The sequence below is a fragment of the Martes martes genome (assembly GCF_963455335.1).
Source record: "Martes martes genome assembly, chromosome: 8".
Taxonomy (NCBI): Eukaryota; Metazoa; Chordata; class Mammalia; order Carnivora; family Mustelidae; genus Martes; species Martes martes.
This window is the reverse complement of record NC_137895.1, coordinates 103,783,827-103,805,630: the sequence shown is the minus strand read 5'-3', so window position 1 is coordinate 103,805,630 and position 21,804 is coordinate 103,783,827. Positions and strand designations below refer to the sequence as shown.

The following is a 21,804-nucleotide window of genomic DNA, read 5'->3' as shown; positions in this document are numbered from 1 at the left end:
TCTACGAAGCATATGCCAAGGGCATGCCATTGATAGCCAGAGAACAGGAGCCAGAGGAAGACCCACCGCCCTGGTCCTGTGTCTTTGGCCTACAGGAAGCAGCAAGTCCGCCCTTCGTGGTTGCCATGGCAACCATGGTGCTGCATTTCCTAAGGGCAAGGGGGAGCAGAAGGGAGGTGGGGAAAGCATGTGGTGATTTTTCTGGAAAAGCCCATCTGTTTCTTTTCCCCACAAAACCAAGCTGGGGGAAGGGGTGGGAAATGGGCACCTGGGTCTAGAGAGAGAAGATAAAGACTCCAGAATGCTCCAGGAGCAGCTTTCCTGGCTGGATGTGCTTCCCTTCCTGTTGGTGGAGGCAAGTCGCTGACGGAAACAAGGGCTTAGGCAGGCTGTGGTGGCAGCATCCAAGCAGGAGCCCATGTGCAGGAATCGGGGTAAGTCCTGTGACCTCATATCCACATGGAACAGGGCTGGAAGGGCTCTCATCAGCCACAGCAAGATTTCTTTTTGGCAGGGCGGTCAACCTGTATTGTGTCCTCCCTGGCTGTATCTTCTTGTTTCTTGAGGATCCTGGGAGAGGGGAAGGTATAGCATCAGTAGTGGAGAGCACTAGGTCCTGGGGTCACAGGCCATCTGGATGATCAGCCTCACCAGAGCATCAGAGAATTCAAAATCTCCCTCTGGGAGTAACCATAATTTGTAAAGACAACGTTTAGGCAATATGGATCTTTCATGACACCTCTTCCAAGAAGCCTCCCCTGATTCTCCAGGTGGTGTAAGTGTCCCTGACAGTATTCTAGCCATTCCTCTGTTATAACCCCATCACCCTGTGTCAGAAGGTGCTTTCTCCCCGGGTGGCTCCTTCAGGTGAGAAAGCTGCTTGAAGCAGAACGGTATGTTTTGTCTCTGTGTCTCTGTAGCCTATCTAGTACCTGGCACACAGTAGCGTCTCAAAAAGTATACTTTTGCATTATTAACCCTATAGGAGGTCTGTCCCATGTCGCTACAGTTCCAGATTAAATGTAGGAGGTGAAGGATTAAAAATAGTGCTAAGGATCTTATCCCTGCCTTATAACCTCAATGTGTTTTCACCTTTCACATTTCTCTGGATATTTACAACAACCTGAGTCAGCAGGGATGCTATGATGGATGTTCCTATGTTAGGGGCAATGCTCAGAGAGGTAGGCCTAGAAATCAGTGGCCTAGAAATCAGTGTCAGAGAAAAGCCTACAACTTTCCCCATGGTCTTCCATGACTCCACAACCTCTCCTAGGCATAGATAAAGTGGTTCTGGATAGACAGGTAGGTGAGTGGACAGGTAGGTGGATGGATGGATGAACGGATGAGTGCATGGTAGACGGGTGGATGGATGGATGGATGGATGGGTGGGTGGGTGCATATGTGGAATGAAATGAATGCCTATAAATAAGTGAATAAATGAATGAATGTCCAAGTATTGAGAATAGGGCCTTCTTCTATGGTTTTGGGGTTTTTAAAATTTTGGTGTACGGAGAGGCTTATGAAAAAAGTCTTTTGGTGGAAATAACCCTTTAAGCACTGTCGCCTTGGTGCCTCTAGTCCCTCCCAAAGAGCGCCTCTCTCCCTGGCTTCTCTGCCCCCTCCCCTAGAGCCTATATTATAACTGTTGTTGTTCCCAGCTGGATGCCAACTATTCCCTGCTAAGATACTGGCCAGTGTTCAGGGACCTGTGATGTGACCTTTCCCAGAAGCATTTGCATTTAAAAAGAAGATCCCTGGAGAAAAAGGCAGATTTTAAGCTTCAGAAGAAGAAGGCAGTGGGGATGAGAGGCAGGGAGGGTTTCCTTTTTGTCCCTATTGTATTTCAGAAGGCTGTCCCTGAACCCCACACAAAGGCCTAGGCCTCTAGCCCCTTTACCCAGAAGGCTCCAGCAGACAGAGGGCGTAGGGTCCGCACAGAGGTGAACGCAGGTGCTTCCCACCAGACCATGTCTCGGGGATGCACCTCTGTACCTGGCTAGATGGAGCAGGGACTCTTTGGTGTTGTGACCGGAATAGGCACTGCATTCATAGAAGATCAGATTGTTCTCCTGGAATCATAAAGCAGAGGGGACAGAAAGAGAGTGCTGGGGAGGTGGGGGGGGCTCGATGGAACCATGGGAGATGGGAAAACAGCCTGTCTGCATCTCTCAGCATCCCTTACTTCCCCTCAAAGACCCTCTTCATTCCTCTCCCCCTCCCCACTCTGTATAAGAAGGTTGATTTCCCTCGCTGCCCTGGGCTCCCTAAGGCAAGTTCTGTAACCATCTCCCAGGTGAGCTATAACAATTGTAAAACATAAAACAGTGTGCCGCCTTAGTGCTTTACACGTTCCCATAATTGCTCTCAGGTATGTACATGCTTGTTTCCTTTTCACACCAGCCTGTGATGCAGGCAAAGATACAAAGGCTGGGATGGGCCACATTCTTCCCACTACACAGGCAGGGAAACCAAGGGCACAGTACAAACGACAGGGTCTGTTCATTCAATGACTTATATAGCTAACGGCGGGGCTTTTCGCAGGACGCTGGCCCTGGGGCAGGTGTCACTGAGGCACTCCAGTAGAAAATCTCTTTCACACCAGTTAATTAATATTCCAGCTGCCTAGGCTGCCAGCGTTGGTGCCACAGGACAACTGTCCATCACCTCAGTAGGCAGAGGCCGTCCTGCCTGCATGGTGGGGGCTCTTGGCCAAGGCTTATCATTATGCCCATTTATCAATCCTGTTAGTAGATTTCCTACTTCCTCGGTCGGGACAGTGCTAATGGTAGGGACGCAGATGCCCTGTGGGGATGCAGGCAGCTGAGGGAGGACACTTCTGCTGAGGTTTGCAGATCAGGGGACTCTACGGACACTGGCTCCCAGCTCAGCTTTCCTGACTTGCTGCCCCAGGGGCCCCTGCTCCATGCTTGGTTCTCTTCACCCAGCCCCCGTCCACACTGCTGTTGGTGGAGTCTGACTCTGGGACAGTCTTCGGAAGAATAAAGCCTCCATAGTGGGAGGAGGGAGAGCTACACAGGATCTAGACTTCAAAGACGTGATTTGCCTCCAGCTTCCTGACTCCACCAGTGAGGACCCGTGTGAGAAACTGAATCAATACTTGTGTCTCGGAGCCTTGTTTTTGTTTGTTTGATTGCTTTCAACTGACCAAAAAGAGACAAAAGGGAAAAAAAACGGGGTGATAAAAACACAAGCCTGCGTTTCATTAATCAAAATCCTTGGATCCAGATGTATTTGGGGATGCAGAGATTCTGAGTCTCAGAGACACAGCAGATGTCTATACTGTGTCACCCTCCATGGGTCTGGGACAGCACCCTATAATCAAACATATTAATACTTCTTTGGTGAAATATTTGCAAATTCATTCAAGCAAGGTAAGTGAAGACCAGCTCCCCATCAGTTCTGGTCACAGTTTTCTGCCAGATGAGACGTGAGAAATCTGTTGGCAGGGTTCTTTTGAATTTCAGTACTGGGGGTCAGGGAGGGCAGACAGGCAGCTAGCTACCTCGTCACCCTTCTTCCTCCTTTTTTCCTTGACCCTTCGTCTCTGTGCCCATCTGCCCAGCCTCAGGGGCCGTGAGTCCCTGTTTAGAGCAAGCACACTAAAAAGTATGGAATCCTGGGCCTGGAAAGCACCCCCATTTTCCCAGACATAGAGTTTCCTGAAAACCACTCGGAGGCAGGAGAGATGGCTAAGGAACGAGCACTGTTTGCTGCCTGATTTCCATTGAGCCTTATAGGTCCCCAGCTTGGGCAAGAGGGCTGATGTTTATTTTAATGCTGTGTTTTCGAGTGCATGCCCTGAGTTTATCTCAAGTTCACAGCTCGGGGCTCAATCTTGATGGGGCGGATAAGCTCTCTAACAGAGCTGTTCAAAGAAGAACAAGCTGTCTTACAGATAGTGAGTGTTTCATCCCTGGAGGTGATCAAGTGAAAATGCAGAAGAACGGATTTGAGTATCAGATAGGGGATTTAAGTAAGTAACCTATTACTATCTAACAATTTATCATTCTGAGCCCCAAGGAAGAGAGTCTGGGAAAACTCCCCCTACCCTAGTCATCCCCAGCCAACTCTATCTTGCAGTTCGTGGCTTTCTACAGAAAGTACCATGTGTGCAGGAGATGGGCCATTCCCATGACGCCAGGACACCAACCCTGCCCGCTTGCTTCCTTCCCGGGGGCTTCCAGAGAAAGTTCCTTCCCAAGCTCTTGGGGACAGGCCTGACTGCCCTCAGGGTTTCACCCTGTCCAGAGAGACAGAAGCGTTTGCTCTTTACCTTGGCAAGTCGCTCTCCGAGGCCTTGCGGAACTTCCCGCTCTTTCTCGTTGTCAATTTTATTGCCCAGCAGAAGAACAGGAATATAGTCTCCCACAGCTTCCTGCAGAACAGATAATCCCCCAAATGAGAGAAGCATCCATAAGGAGACCCCAGAAGGGCAGGCTTAAAATGCCGGTGGGAAAGTTACAATCTGGCTTGAGAGTCACCTGCTGCCCCAATAGACCAGGCAAGAATATAGTCATCCCCAAAGCTGAAAGGGACCATCACCTTCTCCGATAGCCTCAGTTTACAAAGCTTCTGCAAGGTGCCTCAGGCCTTCCTCCCGGTGCCCCCCAGACTGGGCTGTACAGTGACCCCCTCCCTCCTTCCCCACTCATCGCTGCTGGATGGGACATGCGGGCTCCCCAGGTGTGCTGTGGGTAACAGGATGAGGGGACAGCAGACACCAGTGAACTACGTGTCCCTTTCCAGGGCTGATAGCATCCCTGAAAACATTCCTAAGTGACCAGACTTAGTCAAAATGAACCAGAATGAAGCAAAGGAATTAAGACAATGTGGTTCGGAGCAGTTCTAGGGGCTGCTTTGATTACACGTGGCACTTCCAGGGGCCTTCTACTGGGCACATAAGCTCCCTGAGGGTTGGGTCCAATTCTGATTCATGATACTGGGTCCCCAGCACCCAGTCTACGATTGTTGTGTATGGAATCTGAGGTGACCGTGCGGGGCTGTACAGACCCCATTGCCGGGCGCTCTGGCTTGGACAGAAACCCGCGTGGGAAGAGCTCAGTGCCCTAGAAACTCCACTTCTGGGGCCACAAGTAACAGGTGTATTCACAGGGTCAACTTTCTTTACTCCCCCGGTGACCGTGGCACACCAGCTAGGGGCCTGCTCCCTGAGGTCTCTGCACCCTGGGGTGTCCTCCCTCGTGATATGTGTGTACTTCACGCGCCTCTCAGGAGGGCAAACAAAGGGCCCACGGCACACAGCTATTAAGTGAGTTAATATGGTAATATTCACATGTAAGCAGGTTGTTATTTTTACTTAGCGAGATATTTAATTAGGGGCTTTTAATAATTTGGTAACCAATAGTTATTCATTTTTAGCTAAAATGTTTTACTGAACAGAGAGGGTTAGGGGATGACAGAAGCCGACAACTGCTTACAGTTTTGCCAAGAGTTTAACCACTAGATCGCACCGCTTCAAATAAATGTCCCACGTCCATCCGACAGGGGCGCGTGTTTTAAGTTTGAATGCAATTAGATTTGAAATTAAGCCTCCACGGCTCCTCAGTGTACATGTTCATTCTTACTGCAGTTCCGTAGTGAAAAAAAAAAAATTCTCATTTCCTCCATGAGAACGTTAAGGCTCAGAGAATCCGAAAGAACAATAGCAAAGTCACTGAGTTATGAGGACCCTATAGTATACGGGTCCATGGTTCTCCAGCGGTTTTCTCTAAATTCTGATTTCCAGGGAACTCTCTGCTATTTAGTGTCTTATTAACTAGAACTCTCTCAAAGTGGTATCTCCATTTACCCATGGTCAGATGGTAACTCGTGTGGGTAATGATGGCTCAAGGGCGCTGCCAGGTTTGGAATGCGTCTTCCGACCTATCAGAAATAGATCAGATTATGTACACTGTAGTAGAGGCGCTAAGTGGATCGTACTCTGTTCCAAGTATCTGCAAATGAGAAACGACTTCCAGCATGGAGACCTGCTGTGGCTCCCTATTACCAGAGTGTTCGGGAATGGGAATATCCCCATTTTCAGACTGTGTGGTGCCACAGAAACTTGTGTGAGGACTTTTTCAGAGAAAAGGAAAAAAAGAGGAGGAAGCGGGGAAATGGGCCAAAAGGCTTGCTGTTGTAGAGCACATGAGAGTTATTTGTAGATTTATGTGTGAGGGATGACTAAGGCTTGTGGGATTTCTTGACATGGAAACTCCGAAAATATGAGCATCGGACTTGAAATCCCCAGGCAGAATTCGAACCCGGATACAGGTATTTTGGAATGAGTGATGGTTTCAGTCTCCTCGGTGGCCAAGGGGGTGGTGGGTGCTGAATGGCCACATGGGGTCAGATAGGGAAGAATGACAAGCCCAGAATCTGAGCCCTGAGCACCACAAACACAGGGGTGCCTCTGAGGGAAAGGGGGGCAGTCTTCTTTTTTAAAGCAATGCCTGGATATAAAAATAAAACATCTTAGAAGGAGTGGAAAAAAGCTACCTCCCTCCCCACCCCACCCCCACCCCCAGCTAGAGTTGTGGCTTCTGTTTTTCCGCATTGTTCCTTTCTAATGCAAATACTGTGGACAACTGGCTTCCCCCTCCACAGGCCCTGGCCCACCACTGATGAAGAATTAGGCCTATCTCCAAAGAGATGGCAAAAATAAGTAAGCACACGCACAAGGCCAGAGAGTGCTATCCATCCTGGGGGTCAGTCTTCATCGCCAGGGCCCAACAACAGGCTTTGACACAAGGCCATGGGGAAGACTGGGGCTGGGATAGATGTCTCGAGGTTCTCTCTGACTTGAACCTCAAGTCTTCAGCTCTCTGCCCAAACCTTACGCTTTCCACGTAACCAGCTAGTTGTTCGGCCTGTGCACCGCTTGGCACGAAGAGGCTCGATCTGACCCACCAGATGAAGCAACGCTTCCTGTTCAAAGGCTAAAGTCCAAAGCCCACCCCCTTTGCCAAACCTGTTGAAGGTCCATCCCACCTCTGGTGACATTTCTACAGATGCTGTAGGCATGGCAGGGCAGAGGGAAGGAATCGAAGCTGTTTAGCTGGGCACAAGACCTCTGGGGGGGGCACTCTTTTTCAAAGACTTTATTCAATGAGCTATGAGATGGACCTACGCAGCGGGTTCCTATCGCTGATGCCCGGCACAGAAGTCTCTCTCCATACCTCCAACCGCTTCAGCTGCCTTTCTTTGAACTTGAGCTTGTTGGAAGACAGACGTGTTGAAATTCACAAGATTACCCACCTCTGACTTTAAATAACATGAGCTGTCAACTTGGAGCAGAGGACTGGCATTCAGCTCAGAACGTGCAGCTGTTGGGTTTGCTTGGCTGTAGTGTGTGCCTGTGTGTGTGCGTGTGTGCGCGCGTGTGTTAATATCCATTTGCTGGGAGGCAAGAGAAAGCACTTAGCCAGGATAGTGCTGCTAGTTCCCTGGAGCCAGAACAAAAAAATTTCTCAGCACATTAAAGCATGTAGTTATGCTAAGAAAAAAATGACTGCAAAATTATATCTTGGGGGTTTCCATATTTATCCACCCCCTGGACTATGAGTCAAAACAAGATTTATTTGTGTAGTCGTTTTAAACTGCCAGCACTTCAAGCTCAACTTGGAACATGGGGGGAAAAATCAAACTGCTATTTTTTGCTCTGTGCTGAACATGGCCACCAATGACAGAGACTCTCATTCGAGAATTAGCTCGCGGTCCATGAAGGGAGAGGAGAGGGGGCCTGGCCCCTTTGAGCTATAACGGAGCATTGTGCTTTGAGGCGAAGTGGGAAGGACGGAAAAGAGAAATGAACACCTATTTTTTAGAAGCAGATTTCAACCACAGACCATGTGACACTCTTGTCACATAATGCATAATGCAGCATAATGAAGTGGCAGGGCCCTAGATTCTAGCTCTGGCTGGGTGTCTGGCAAGCTGGGGGTACTTTTGGAGAAGTCACTTCCTCTCTCTGGATCGAAGGACTTTTCATCTATAAAACAAGAGGCTGCATTAAATTAATCTCCTTTTTTTTTTTTTTTTTCCAGTTTGGAGATGCAGCTCCTGTTGGCTTAATGACTTCTGTCATTTTCCACTTCCTTGACTTACAGGCCTAACAATACAGGGCCACCGGAGTGACAAAAGATTGAAACAAGAAGTTCAACATGCCCGGACTGCAGACATTGGGGACCCACAAACTGGATTTGAGGAAAACACCAGCCCGTTCAGGCTTGTACCAAATCTGATTTTCCCTGATACAGGCCCCAAAGTCTCCAGATGTCCAGTTGGTCCCATGGTCTAAACACGGGACACTGAGAACGCCACCTGTTTCTTCTCTAGATTAAACCAGTCCTCCCCAGCAGAGATGAGAAGGAGGTAGGAGAGGGCTGGGGATACCAAGGTGGCTGGAATGGCTACCTGTTTTGATCTGCTATAAGGTATATAGGGAATGTAAACCGACAGAAGGCCTGGGGGCAAGGTAGGGCTGCGCAGGGGGAGGAAAAAAAGAGGGTGGGTGGGGCAGGGGACCAGCCAAGGTGACGGGGCGGGGGGAGGGGGGGCTCTCCCACCTCATAAAGCAGCACAAGCCTTAGTCTGTTCTCTCTCGCGCCAAAGGATATGGGTTCTGCAGGGACTGGAAGGATCCTCTGGGGTCCTCTCATCTGTGCCCACTCCTCCTCCATCCTGACCCCCTCCCCCAGAGGATCAGAGGCCATACGCTGTAAGAATGGGGGGGTCAGGAGGAACCTTTCAGAGCCTCCAGTCCACTCTGTCATGGGTGACTGGCCAGTTTCGTGGGAGCTGGGACGGTAAGAACTTCCTTTTCAGGGACCATAGCGCCCCCCACCCCCACCCCAAGCATCTGTTCCCACCCCGCACAACCTCTTCCAAGAGTGAGTCTTCGGCACGTATAATCTGTGGCAATTTAAGCCCTTTCTTCTTATACTGCTTTTCAGGTTGCGGGAGGAAGGGGCGCTGAGAACAGCTGGCCAGCATTCACTTAATAATAAGGCTTCAGGTTCTGAAGCCTGTTATTAAAGCTCCCCCTCCACCCCCCCTTCTCCGGGCGAGGGAGTTCGCAAAGTGCTTGGAGTTCTATGGAAAAATAAGGTGCTCCGCAAATACAAAGTACTTATTATTTTCAGTTCCCTCTGATCAAATTAGGTGTCAGGTTTTAATCTGTCACCTGACACCCCTGATTGCTGGTTGCCAAGGCAGAATGACTTCAGCTTTTCAAGAATCTCGAGAATAATTGCATTCACGATCCCACTGTTCTGCACCTTCGACACACACTCCACCATCTGACACTTGTTCACGTGTTCACACAACCGCCCCCCACCCCCTGCCACACTTGTCTCCAATCCTTGGGCCACTGGGCTGGGTCCCCGCACCAGGTCCCCCCAGCACCTCACCCGTGCCAGACCCCGTGGGGGACGCGCGGCAGAGTCTTGGGGGAAGGCACACAGACATCTCTGCAAGTGATTCAGAGCCTCGCTTCTCCAAGGGCGGTACCCGGCCTGGCCACGCGGGCCTCCCTGACAACTTGTTAGAACCTCGGGGCCTACCTACGGTTTTGACCCTGAGAAGTCAGCTTCTGTATTTTAGCAAGGCGCCCGGGAGATTCCTGTGCATGTTAAACTTCGAGAAGCACTTTTCAGGCTTGGAGTCATGGCAGCTGAGAAGCCAAATCACCCAGGGGACTGCTGCTTTTTTCTTTTTCTTTTTTTTTTTTCTCCCCCTTCAGTGTATTTCCAGGCCCTGAATCATTCTATTTAGGAGAGAAGGCCTGGCCTCTGTTTTGTCTGAAGGCACCCCGGGTGATCCTGACCGTCCGGGTTTGGCATCCCCATTTAGAGTTTATCCGAACCTTCTGCTGATGCTCCCAAGAAGCAACATTCAAACTCCAAATGATACAGAAAAGTCCTGCCCTCGCCTGGAGAATTCTGGGTTAAGTGCCTTTCCGTGTGGCTTCCCCAGGGGGCCATCGAGGCACTAGGGTTTCCCTGAGGTCTCTTGCTGGGTACGTGTTGACAGTGCTTCTCAGCCCTACCCCACTTGGGAACACGCCAGACATCCGGGGCTTGGCCCGGTTTTCAGGAGAATGACCAAGCTCGGGAGATGACCAAGCTCGTGCTTCCAGCTGCAACGGTGGCCCTCTGTGATTTCTTGGCCTCACTGCCGCCAAATTCAACCTAATATTCCACCTCTCCAGCTAGATCTTGGGCTCTGGGTGCAAAACCAGGGCCTCCGAAGCAACAGCCCCTACTGAGGGCAAAGAGCACGGTTCTGTAAGTCTGCCTCCTCTCACCATCCCTATTCGTCCCAGACTACTTAAACTGCCTCTACCTGCTCCAGTCTGTCTCAAGATGTCGCTGTCTGGGGACAGTGAAATGTACATAGCTGGCTGGGGCGCCTGGGTGGCTCAGTGGGTTAAAGCCTCTGCCTTCGGCTCACGTCATGGTCCCAGGGTCCTGGGATCGAGCCCCGCATGGGGCTCACTGCTCAGCAGGGAGCCTGCTTCCTCCTCTCTCTCTGCCTGCCTCTCTGCCTACTTGAGATCTCTGTCTGTCAAATAAATTTTTAAAAAAATCTTAAAAAAAAAAAAAAAGAAAGAAATGTACATAGCTGGGAAGAGAATGGGCGGTACAGAGGTCATGGCCTTGAGGTCTTCCTTTGAGAATGAGATGGCTGTTTTAGACCAGTAATTTTTCACAGGGAAACCCTCTTGTCTAACAAAATTGGGCCTGGAATTCCAGTTGAGAAAACTGAATGAAACAGAAAGGGCTCTCAGTGATCTGGGGGATGAGCCCTCCCCAGTTCCTGGGGGTGGGGGTGGGGGGGGGTAGTCTCTATGTTCCCAGGGTTCCCAGGAAGAAAGTTTGGGAACCAGCAGATAGCTAATCCCCAGTGTCACTCCTGGAGCTTAATTTCTGTGAGGAAGATAAATGGGCCGCACTATCAAAAAAAAAAAAATCATGTCCTATTGCTTCCAGGCTACCCATCCCATTTGCCTCCTTTGTTAGCTTGGCCTGGAGCCATTTGCTACATGTCAAAACTTCCATTTTCTCTACTGTAAGTTCCTCAAGCACCATCATTTTGAGAAATAATTTGTATGAAGCAAATTTCAGAGAAAACTTTGAATCTGGTTTCCACTCTTGTTCCTTCTTTTTCCTGGAAATGAGAAGGATGTGGATTCACAGAAGAAAGGAGTGGCCCAGCCAATCCAAACTCCAAGAGAAACAGATTTTGGTGGGAGGAATCACAGATCTTAGGGCCAAAAGGATGAAGAAATGAACAACTCCAGGATTCTGCCCGCCCAAGGATACCGTATCCATTCATGCCTCCCACATCTGTTGAGCGCTAGTTCTGCGGGGCCCCATGCCAGGCGCCTGTTACACAGTGTGACAAAGGCACAGGGTCAGTTCTCAGGAGACCCAGAGGCAGGGAGCTGGGCTGGCAACTGTGTCCTTCACAGCGGTGTTACAGTGTGGTAAGCAGGTAAGGACTATGCCAGGTCTTCGGGGCTTGAACAGAGGGATGAAGGCAAACTCCACAAGGACCGGAACCTTGTCTCTTACCTGCTGCTATCATTCCCAGAGCCTAGAACAGTGCCTGGCCGTGCTTTAGACAAATGCATGAGCAGCACACGGATACTGCAGGTGGAAGGCGGTGGGGTATCCTAGCTGATTGTTTTGTTAAAGACTCCTCAGAGGCCCTGTCAAATAAGTATGTGCCTTGTCCACCCTGACCTTGGCCTTGAGAAGGCTGCATCTGAGTGGTTGAGGAAGAACATGCAGATGATGCAGATGGTCAGAAAGTACATAACACTTGCAAAGCAACTTCCTGTGAGTATAAATCAAGTGAGTTGAGTTTTACAGCTAATCCAGAATTCAAAGAAGAGGGCTGTTGCCTGTGGGCCCCGCCCAGGGTGGCCTTGGGGTGAGCCGGGGGCGCTCACATTGTAGATCAGCCTCCCCTCTTGTGGAGGGTTGTGACAGAGGCCCTAAGACACTGTGTGGAGCCCCTCCTGGGCTGGGCATAGCTGGGCCCAAGGGAGCCAGAGCAACACTGAGGGCCAAGAGAGAGGGAAGAACACGGGTGGGACTCAGTTTAAACACTGGTTTCTTGCCATTCTGAGCCCCTTCCCCAATCCTAGCCCCTTCCCTCGAGGCACTGATGGCCACTGTAATGACACAGTCAGGGGTGTGATCTGTTTCTCAAGTCCCCACCTCCATGAAGGCAGGGACTGAGTCAGTCTCGTTCACCCCAGTACCGAGGGCTGGGCTTGGGTGAACAGCCGTATGGACGTGGGAACCGGTGTGTTGCTGGAGAAGGCGGGTGTGGACTCAGGTTTTGGAAGTGCAGAGGGCTGGGCGGGAGATGGGCAGGGACAAGGGGGAGGCAGGAGTCAGCGTCAATGCTCCTAGAAGGTCACCAGCTCACCTCCACGCTGCTCAGCCACTGCCGGACTGACAGGAACGACTGTCTGGCTGTGACATCGTACATGACGACGACGCCATCGGCCTTCCTGAAGAACTGCTGGGTGATGCAGCGGTACCTGTCACCGAGGGCCACATGTCAGGGGCTGCAAGGCATCCCGGCAGCCCCCTCGGTGGGCGGTGGAGGAGGCAAGGTTGGGTCAGGGGTGCTCCTCACCTCTCCTGTCCTGCTGTGTCCCACAGCTGCAGTGCCACGTATGAGCCATCAACGTGCATCATTTTCACCTGATAGTCGATGCCTGCAAGGTGGAGGGAGCCTATCACTTCCAGATCAGAGAACTATGCCCAGACTCCCTGCATGTCCAGAAGCCTGTGAAGCTGGGGTGACAAACCTCCCTGAGCAGGTGCCCCCCGCCCCCAGGGAGGGGATGTGGGGACCTGGACGTGGAGGTGTGGAAGCTGAGCTCTGGTCCTGTCTCTGGCACTGAGCAGCTGCAGGGTGTGGATCAAATAGCTTAACCTCTCTGAACTGTAGTTTCCTCGCTGCAATGTAATTCACGCCCTCTTTAGGGATTCTATAATAAGGCTCAAATGAGATCGCATATGTAGAAACGATACACCGAGATGAAGATATTTGTTATTTTTCATGAATCTACTCCCTCATTGCAAAGATAGAGGAGGAGGAGACCGTCCTCCTATTTCTCTCTCCCCCTACTCCCTAAAATCCTTTTCGAAGTTCCCATAACAAAGTTCACTTATTCCTGGGGGATGGATCATACTTTCAGACTTCCATCAGCCAAAGAAAAGGATAGGAGTGGGGGAGGGGTGGCAGGTGGAGGGAGGGTCAGAAGAGAAGTGGCAAGGGAGGGAGTCAAAAGCAGCGTTCACCCCTGAGATGGGTTTTGCGCTCCTAATCCCAGCCACTGGGCCAGTCAAAACCATCTCTCTGTGGCCTCGACCCTGCCCAGAGTCCTGCACCAGAGAGATAAGGTCCGTACCCCACAGTGGCCCTCGGAGAAAAGGACCTTAATGCAGTTTCTCTAAGAACATATTCCTCTTTCCTACATCGTGTAAGAATGTTCACAAATGTTTAGCACTTTTCAAAAAGTCTTGCTCCCTCATGGTATCTGATCTGGGATCTAGAGGGCATCCCCTGCCACCTTCAAAAAGACCCAGGGGGAAGGGGTTGGGCCGTCCTAACAGATTGCTGTGGAGGGCTCGGTAAGGGACAGCAATAGAAGCTTGGACACAGAGACAAAAGAGCTGACAGAGAGGCAGGAAATAGGAAAGGGCATCCCAGCAACTGTCTCCAGGCAAAGCCGAGGGCACTAGGGGCCCAGGAGTGGCAAGAAGGTGGGAGGGAGAGTCGTCCACTTCTAGAATGTCAGACCAGCAGGGACTCTGGACGCCCTTTGCTTCACAGGCTATAGCGAGTTACAAGCCCAGCTCTGAGGCTCATTCTTTTTGCAACGGCGCCCTGTACCCAGGGACACCTGGCAGCCTCATTTCACCTAGAAAGCCCAGGGCTTAGTACTCCCAACAAAACAGGTTATGACTAGCTGTGCTGAATCTAGGAGGCTTCCCCAGTCTGTGCTCTGGGGGACTGAAGGAGCTGCCTCCTTTCCTTTTCTCTTTTTAAAGATTTTATTTATTTGACAGAGAGAGACACAGCGAGAGAGGGAACCCAAGCAGGGAGAGTGGCTTCCCGCCAAGCAGAGAGCCCGATGTGGGGCTCAAACCCAGAACCCTGGGATCATGACCTGAGCCGAAGGCAAACACTTAACGACTGAGTCACCCAGACGACCCTTTCTGATAACACACCTCCAGGGTCTGATCTGAAAGCAGGCTGATGGTCCAAAGCCCCCAGGACAGAGCCCTCTCCTAAACAGAAAGGCAGGCAGGCAGAGGGGCAGGTGGTGCCCTCTGGGTCTTGGCTGTGGTCATGATCTTGCTCTATCTCACTGGCCAAATACTTTGCTGGAGGACAGGGAGCTTGTCTTACAGGGAGCAAAGTGGTTTCTGTGCTCTGGTGAGCTTGCTGGGACTCCCAGCTGGGTACACAATGTACTTGTCTCCGCAACCTCAGACAGAGAGGCCCGGGAAACCGAGAAGCCCACGGGTGATCCCGGGGGCGGTGGCAGGAGACACAAGGAGTCCGAGACCAACAGAACAGGCAACATGCAATGACGTAGGACCAGAGAGCCTGGAATAAACTGGTTTCTAAGACCACAGGCAGTTCTAACATTTCAGGAGCTGGGCAACCCACACTGTGTGTCCCAGTCTCAGTTTTGCCTTGACTCGCTATGCGACCTTGATGACATTATGTCATTTTGGGGTGTCTTCACTCCTCATCTGCCAATGAGGGATGATGGAGGGTGTAGAGGGCTAGGTCAGAGGTTCGTAATCTTGAAGTCCAGCTGTAGCATTCAAGAAACACATGGCAGTGACGGCCAACTTGCAACCTGTCTGGTTCCTGAATGACAGTTGGACGTCAGGGGTCCCCATCACTGAGAATTGCATCGTGTCTTGTCGGGGGATAGTGTGGGTTATAGCTGGGCTGATGGACTCCAAGACTGACGTTAACCCTTCTGGACAAGACAGGCTCGAGATATCATTTAGAGTAGGGGGATTTGGGAGGTGGAGGGCCTGAAAGCTGTCACAGAGAAAAACTCCAGGATTTCTCTGCAGAGATGTGGAGTGGGATAGAAAGCAGACTGGTGGCCAAAAAGGGCGGAGTGAATTCTGTTAGGAAAAAACTTCTGGAAGAAACCTCTTGGGCGGTGGCCTGTGACTGATGGCAGGGGGCTGTGAACCAATGTGGGGCAGTAGAAGGAGCATAGGACTCGGAGTCCCAGTTTCCAGGGAGCGTTAGCTTCTATTAATCAGTCCTGTCATGTACAAAATGAGCTCCAGCGTTCTACAGAAACCATCATTTGACATCTCCAGGACACCCACGGGACTCAAGCACTTGCCTTTGAAGGAATCCGCTGGTCCTAAGGTGGGGTGGGCAGGGACCTCAAGTCACACTGCCATATTAGAGCATTTACATTGTGTTCAAGCCAAGAGTCCAGGAGGGATCGTGTCCATATGAGGGAGCGGGAGACCTGAAGTCCCCTTTGATGGGGGTGGAAAGATTTAGGGACCTGCTGAGTCTCTCTTAGGACTCTGTGTATGCTGGTGGGGTGCTGCTCCCGACAGGGGGTGGATGGCTGGAGCCCCAGGCTAGGGCGAGACAGCTCTGTCCCCCTAGAGCAGAATTCTGTGGCTCCTCTGTCTCTTTAAAGGGAGCATCTTTCTGGTGGCTGGTGTGACATCTGTTACTGACATGTGTACCAGAACAAGGCACGTTGTGTGGCAGGGAGACTAATTTCAGCTGCTGTTCCAGCATGTTCTGCGCAGTGTGATGAAGGGCATTCCTGATTTGGAATCTTTGATATTTTTCCCTTCCTAAATTGTAGGTGTTTCCATAATTGGTCTCCTGGGAAGTGCAAATTAGTCTGATTTTTCATTTTTCAGAGGCTTCCAGCTCAGGGGTACAGGTTGGAAATGTAAACGGCCCCTGATTCCTTGATTTCATCTGCGGGGGAGGTGCGCCGTGCGCGTCGCTCAGAGGGACGCTTCTGAGGGCCGAGGGGCTGGCACCCACCCCGTCTCCCATGCACCTGCGCTGGAGCCCTGACTTGTGGGGGCCTACCCCACGGAACGCCCCCAGGAAGGTGAGTCCTCCTCCGGCAGCCATTGGTTCCTGCAGGACACTGGGCTCACTCAAGGCCAGCAAGGCCAGACTTCCCCAGGCTTGGGTCATAGGTTCCCCTTCTTCCTGTTAGGGGCCTGATTCTTCATCTGGGGGAGGGGGTCGCAGTCTTTGGGTGGAATGAGACAGGAGGGAGGGGACAGGAGAATGTTCGAGATGTGACACCAATGGAGGAAAAGACCCAACAGTAAGAATGGGATGCCTGAAGCATGTGGGAAGAGACCCACCTCCAGGAGCAAATTTGGAAGGAAGGGAAAGAACATGGCGCCTCCCCAGGCAGGGTTCTGGAGCAGGGGAAGCCTGTCTTATAGAGCCAGCTTGTCAGACAGCTGAAGGTCCAAGATGGTCTGAACAGAGAACCAGGCTTGGAAGCTGTCTTCAGTGACCTGGTTCGAATCTTCCAGGAGGAAAAAGCACCCAGGGGTAACATGTTCTCCTAAGGTCACACAGCTGATCAGTGGCAGAGCCAAGATGAAAATCCCAGACTCCTTAAGTCCCACTGAACCTCAGCAGCCTTCCCCTGCTATACCAACCCGTGCCCACCTCTCAGGATGGGCAAGTGTCCTTACCCCTCCCCGGGTGCTGAGCACACACAACTCCGTATGCTCAAGGAGATACTGCGGAGTGGTACAGAAGGGGCCAGTGAGGGACCAATATCAGCACTGAACAAGCTGAGGGAATGTGGACAAGCTCTCAATCTCTCTGGGCCTCAGTTTCCCCATCTGTCTATTGGGCTGATAACAGTACCTTCTTTCCCCCCAGGGTTGTGTGAAGACAGACTGAAGTGATGAATACAAAAGCCCCATGGTAAATATGCTTATCACACCAATATGTTTTCAAATTCTGGAACAGCTGCCTTATCACTGTGGGTAAATGGTACATAGTAATCTCTCAGTGGATTTATTTTTGGCTTGAGTGATTCAAGCAAAAGGTAGAAGCTAAAAGGTCAGTACGCCCTTGGGTCTTGCCACATCTTCTAATGCAACTTTGGGTGAAGAGAGCAAAGGCCTCTATCTGAATAAAATATTACTCGAGTGTGGGAACACATTAAGCCAAGATCATCCATTAATAGCTGAGCCTAATGAGCTTCCACGATGAAATCCAGCTGTCACCCAGCAGGCCTGGGCCGCAGATGGGTAACATGTGCTGGTAAAAGGAGTCACCCAGGGCATCGTCCTCCTCCGCACCCCTCTACACACACACACATGCGCACACACATACGCACACACATGTGCACACTTAGGGAGGGGCAGGGCAGGAAGCTGCTGGCCCTTTGGGGAGGCAGGGGTTGTGGTGTTGGGGTGCACAGTTCAGGAAAAGCATGAAGCCGTGCTGAAAATGGAGAAAAAAATGATAAAAAAAAGATGGGCTTAGAGGTGCCTGGTGGGCTCAGTCGTTAAGCGTCTGCCTTCAGCTCAGGTCATGATCCAGGTCCTGGGATTGAGCCCCTCATCATCGGGCTCCCTGCCTGGCAGGAAGCCTGCTTCTCCCTCTCCCACTCCCCCTGCTTGTGTTCCCTCTCTCGCTGTGTCTCTCTCTGTCAAATAAATAAATAAAATCTTTTTAAAAAAAGAGATGAGCTCGGAGGGAAACGTGGGCCCAAGCCCACCTCTGCTGGCTGCAGTTCCCCTCAGGCCGGACGAAGGAAGCGTTCAGGGGCTCCACTCTGTGTGGAATGGGCTTAGCGGCTGGCACTGTGCAGGAGGGGGCTTGAGCTGCTCCTTCGGCCTCGCTGGGGAACGAGCGGGCGAGGGCCCTCTACCAGCAAGGCCCCACGGCCACTCCCACCGGACCCCCAGTCCCTTCCTGGGCTCTCTTCTAACTCCCTTCCCTTCCCTTCCCAGAGGGGCGCGAGAACTCACCCACAGTGGCTGCCAAGCCGGGGGCAAACCGGTCCTCACAGAACCTCCTCAGGAAGGACGTCTTCCCCACAGCGGAATTGCCCACAAGCACAATTTTGAAGAGCCGGTCTGGGATGGAGGGGGAGGCTTCCTCCTGTGGATGGCAGACAGTCCGGCCAACTGCTGGCGTGGCCACCAGCCCCACCTCCTGCTACAACCTGTCCTTCGACCAGTCCCTACAGGGTCCGGGGAAAGGCGGGGACCTGGCCTGTGGACCAGCACGAGGGAGGGCACTCCAGTCTTGGGTACAAGGAGCTCTGGGCTCTAGGCACAAGGGCTCCTTCTAGTATCAGCAGGAGGGAAGAGAGACACTCACTCAAACATTTGTGGTCTGCCTACAGTCCTGCAGACCCTGGGCAGAGGACACGGGGACGGGGAGCCAGGCCTGGGTGGCCGTGGATGGATGGAGGCAGCCATATAAACAAATAATTCAACACAAGCATTCAACTGCTCCGGCAGCGTGGAGGGGGAGGGGGAGTCCAGGGTCCATGGCGGGAGGAGGGGTGGACACGCTGTGAGCTAGGGCTTAAAGAGAAGGCAGAGATTCTCTGTGCAGGGGAAGGACAGGTGGGATGTTTGCAAGGGGAAGGGGAGAAAGAAGAAGACATAGGTATGTCACAGGGGCAGAGATGGCCCAGGCTAGGGAGCCTTTATCTCTGGCCTATCACTGAAAGCCTGGGCTGAATGGAGCATGGTATTGCTTGCCTCCCTGCACAGTGCTCCTCCTTCCGCCTCATCAGCTTCCAGTTAGGGCCCCATCTGCCTGGGGAACAGGCTCTCCACTCAGTAGGTTGGGAAATCCACCAGGCCAGACCAGACGACTGGGCGGAGCTTTCCAGACTCAACGGTCCCTGCGCTCTTTCTCCTTGCCCCAGTGGCCCGCAGGGGCCGGGAGCATGTCGGCCAGTGAGTTCGTCTGGGATCCTAAAGCCTGGTGGGGAATGGACTTGTTCTAGGGCAGCCGGAGCCACAGAGCAACCAGAGTCCTCTTGCCTGCATGATCGCTCCTTCCCACTGACTGCTTGTTTGCTCGTCCAAATCCTGCCTCCAGGCCCAGCCCAGCCCTGCCCGGCCAAATGAGGAAGCTCTCCTGGATCTATTTAGAAGCGGATCTGGGGGAATTAGCTCCTCTCGTTTAGCAAATACTATAATGGAGTGGCGGCAGATATTTGCAGTACTTGAGCCTTGGAGAAAAGCCATTAACAGCCTTTTGGGGAGAAATCAATTCCACACAGTACTTAAGAGGGAATTCAAGGTCAATTACAGGGGTTTAATCTAAACTTAAAAAAACCAAAAAACAAAAAACGGGCACCTGGGTGGCTCCATGGGTTAAGCCTTTGCCTTCGGCTCAAGTCATGATCTTGAGGTCCTGGGATCGAGCCCCACATGGGGCTCTCTGCTCAGCAGGGAGCCTGCTGCCCCTCTCTCTGCCTGCCTCTCTGCCTACTTGTGATCTCTCTCTGTCAAATAAATAAATAAAATCTTAAAAAAAAAACACAAACACACACACACAACCAACAAAACCCACACTCATAAACTATACCCTCTGCCCCATTTTTAAAATTCTTTTAATGCATAAGGGCTTCGACTCTACGGGTCCCTGCTTGGCCTCTGCCTCCTGTTGTCATTTGTGTGACTAAATCTCAGGGCAGCAATCTGTGTATCCCTAGGCCTGTCACCAGGGGGAGAATGTGAAGCCCAGAGCAGGAGGAGACGGTTCTGGCTGCAGAGGCTGTGTCAGCCCCCTTCTAGAAGGAGCAGGGGGTTTCGTAGGCCAGAGGAGATCAACACCCTGATGGTCCAGCTCTGGGCAGGCCCCACCTCCCAGGCGCCGTGAACGCTAACTCATGTCCACTCATATGCCCTGTGTCCCCTCTGCGGGACAGTCCTCAGCGTGATAACCAGATTGGGGGGAGGGCGCTGGAGTAAGATCTGTTCTCATTCTCTGTCCTGCTACTTTTTAAAAAAGTATAATAAGCTTTAAAAAAATAAAAGTAACACATGGCAATTTTTTAAAATTAGGAGAAACAGAAAAGTAGAGAAGAAACTAATAATTATTCATAGTCTGTCTTGCCACCCAGAAGTGGGCACTATTCATATTTTGATGCATTTCTTCTAGGCTTTTTTCTATGTGGATGAATGAATATATGTTTTATTTAAAGCGATTTGAAATATTATACACAATTTTACTCTTTCTCATATATTATTCAATTATAGATATGTCTCCAAGTCAGTAAAGTTTCTTGAAAATGTGATTTTATATTTTTTAGATTTTATTTATTTATTAGAGAGAGAGAGTGTGTGACTGTGCACGCACGAGTACGAGCGGGTGGGGGGGCAGAGGACGAAGGACAAGCAGGCTCCCGCTGAGCACAGAACTGGACACGGGGCTCCATCCCAGGACCCTGGATTCATGACATGAGCTGAAGGCAGACGCTTAACCGACTGAGCCAACCAGGTGCCCCTTGAAAATGTGATTTTTAACAGTGCTATAATATTCTATTGAAGTTTTTCAAGTATTTGCTAATATACATGACCATTTTTGAGTTAAATTTTTGTCTGAACTTGGTTATTAGGAAAGATTGCTAGGAGTAGAAGTGCTGGTTTAAAGGATGTGGAATTTCTAAGTTCTCAATTCTTGTTATCAGACTACTGTCCAGAAAGGTTGTACCGATTGATGCCTCCGCAGCCCTGCATGGGAGCGCCGGCCTCACAGAGCTCTTGCAAAGGGCAGACCCTCTGGGGAAGCTGCCCCGTGATTCTCTGAGAGCACACTTCCCGTCTGCGGCAGCTCCTGTCCTGGGCTAGTTGGTAGCACATGTGATGGAGTCAGCACCCATGTGAGAGCACGGGGTGAAGAGGCTGTGCTCCTGTGCCGGGGGGACTGGACCAGATCTCGCTCCTCTGGGCTCCTACTTTCCCATCTGCCACAGGGGAAAAGACACTGCTGATGCACCCCATCCGCTCAGGTGGCCCAGCACCCCCGGAGGCTTCGTTCTTCCCTTCACCCTATCTCCTACTGACCTCTCGACACTTTTACATTTGGGAGCAGAGCTTGGATATTTAAAAGCCCAGTGGGTCCCCTGCCCGCACGTGTAGGTCTAGGCCGAAGGGAATGTGGAAGTACGTGGAGGAGGGAGGGGTTGCTACCCACCACTGGTGCCATCCAGCTCTTACTCGTCCCCTGGCCCAGGGTCCTTTGGAGAAGGGATACGTAGGCATCTTAATCCAGGCCCAGGAATGACAACTGGTGCCAAGAAGTCCCCGCAGTGGTTGGAAAGGTGTCCCAGTACACATGCCCCAGTAGGACAAGTTCTTGACACATGAGCCATTTAGAAATGCCCAAACGCCCATTTGGGTCACCCGTGTACAGGGAGGAGGCTCTTTCACACTGTCATGGGTGTTTCTGTAGACTTTCAGAGCGCCCAGTGGGAGGTGAGGGACTGGAGGGTTATATACCTGGGCCTGGGTCACAAACAAGGTGGGGAACATCATCACCACGAACCAGAGGAAGATGGTTACTGTGGCCTCCTTCTCCCGCAGCACTGAGCAGGAAGCCCTGGTGGGGAGTGCAGGCGGGATGAGGGACAGGAGGCGCACCCTCAAGGGAGGAATAGGCAGGGCATTTGGGAATGAAAGGATGGTTAGCCAATTGGGATGATGACATAAGCTTTACAAAGCAATGATTGGC

At 51.5% G+C, this 21,804-nt stretch overlaps 1 protein-coding gene across 1 annotated transcript in view; it reads right to left on the bottom strand.

The window, feature by feature from the left end:
- Positions 1–485: 485 nt before the first annotated feature.
- The window catches only part of CRACR2A (calcium release activated channel regulator 2A), a gene marked incomplete at both ends in the record, with an annotated part of 69,303 nt that continues 47,984 nt past the window's right edge, over positions 486–21,804 (bottom strand). Inside the window, 6 exons of the mRNA XM_080811348.1 lie at positions 486–570; positions 1,993–2,069; positions 4,295–4,396; positions 12,463–12,577; positions 12,676–12,757; positions 18,075–18,207. Of these exons, the coding sequence (XP_080667474.1) occupies positions 486–570; positions 1,993–2,069; positions 4,295–4,396; positions 12,463–12,577; positions 12,676–12,757; positions 18,075–18,207 (594 nt within the window). The remainder of the gene's footprint in view (positions 571–1,992; positions 2,070–4,294; positions 4,397–12,462; positions 12,578–12,675; positions 12,758–18,074; positions 18,208–21,804) is intronic.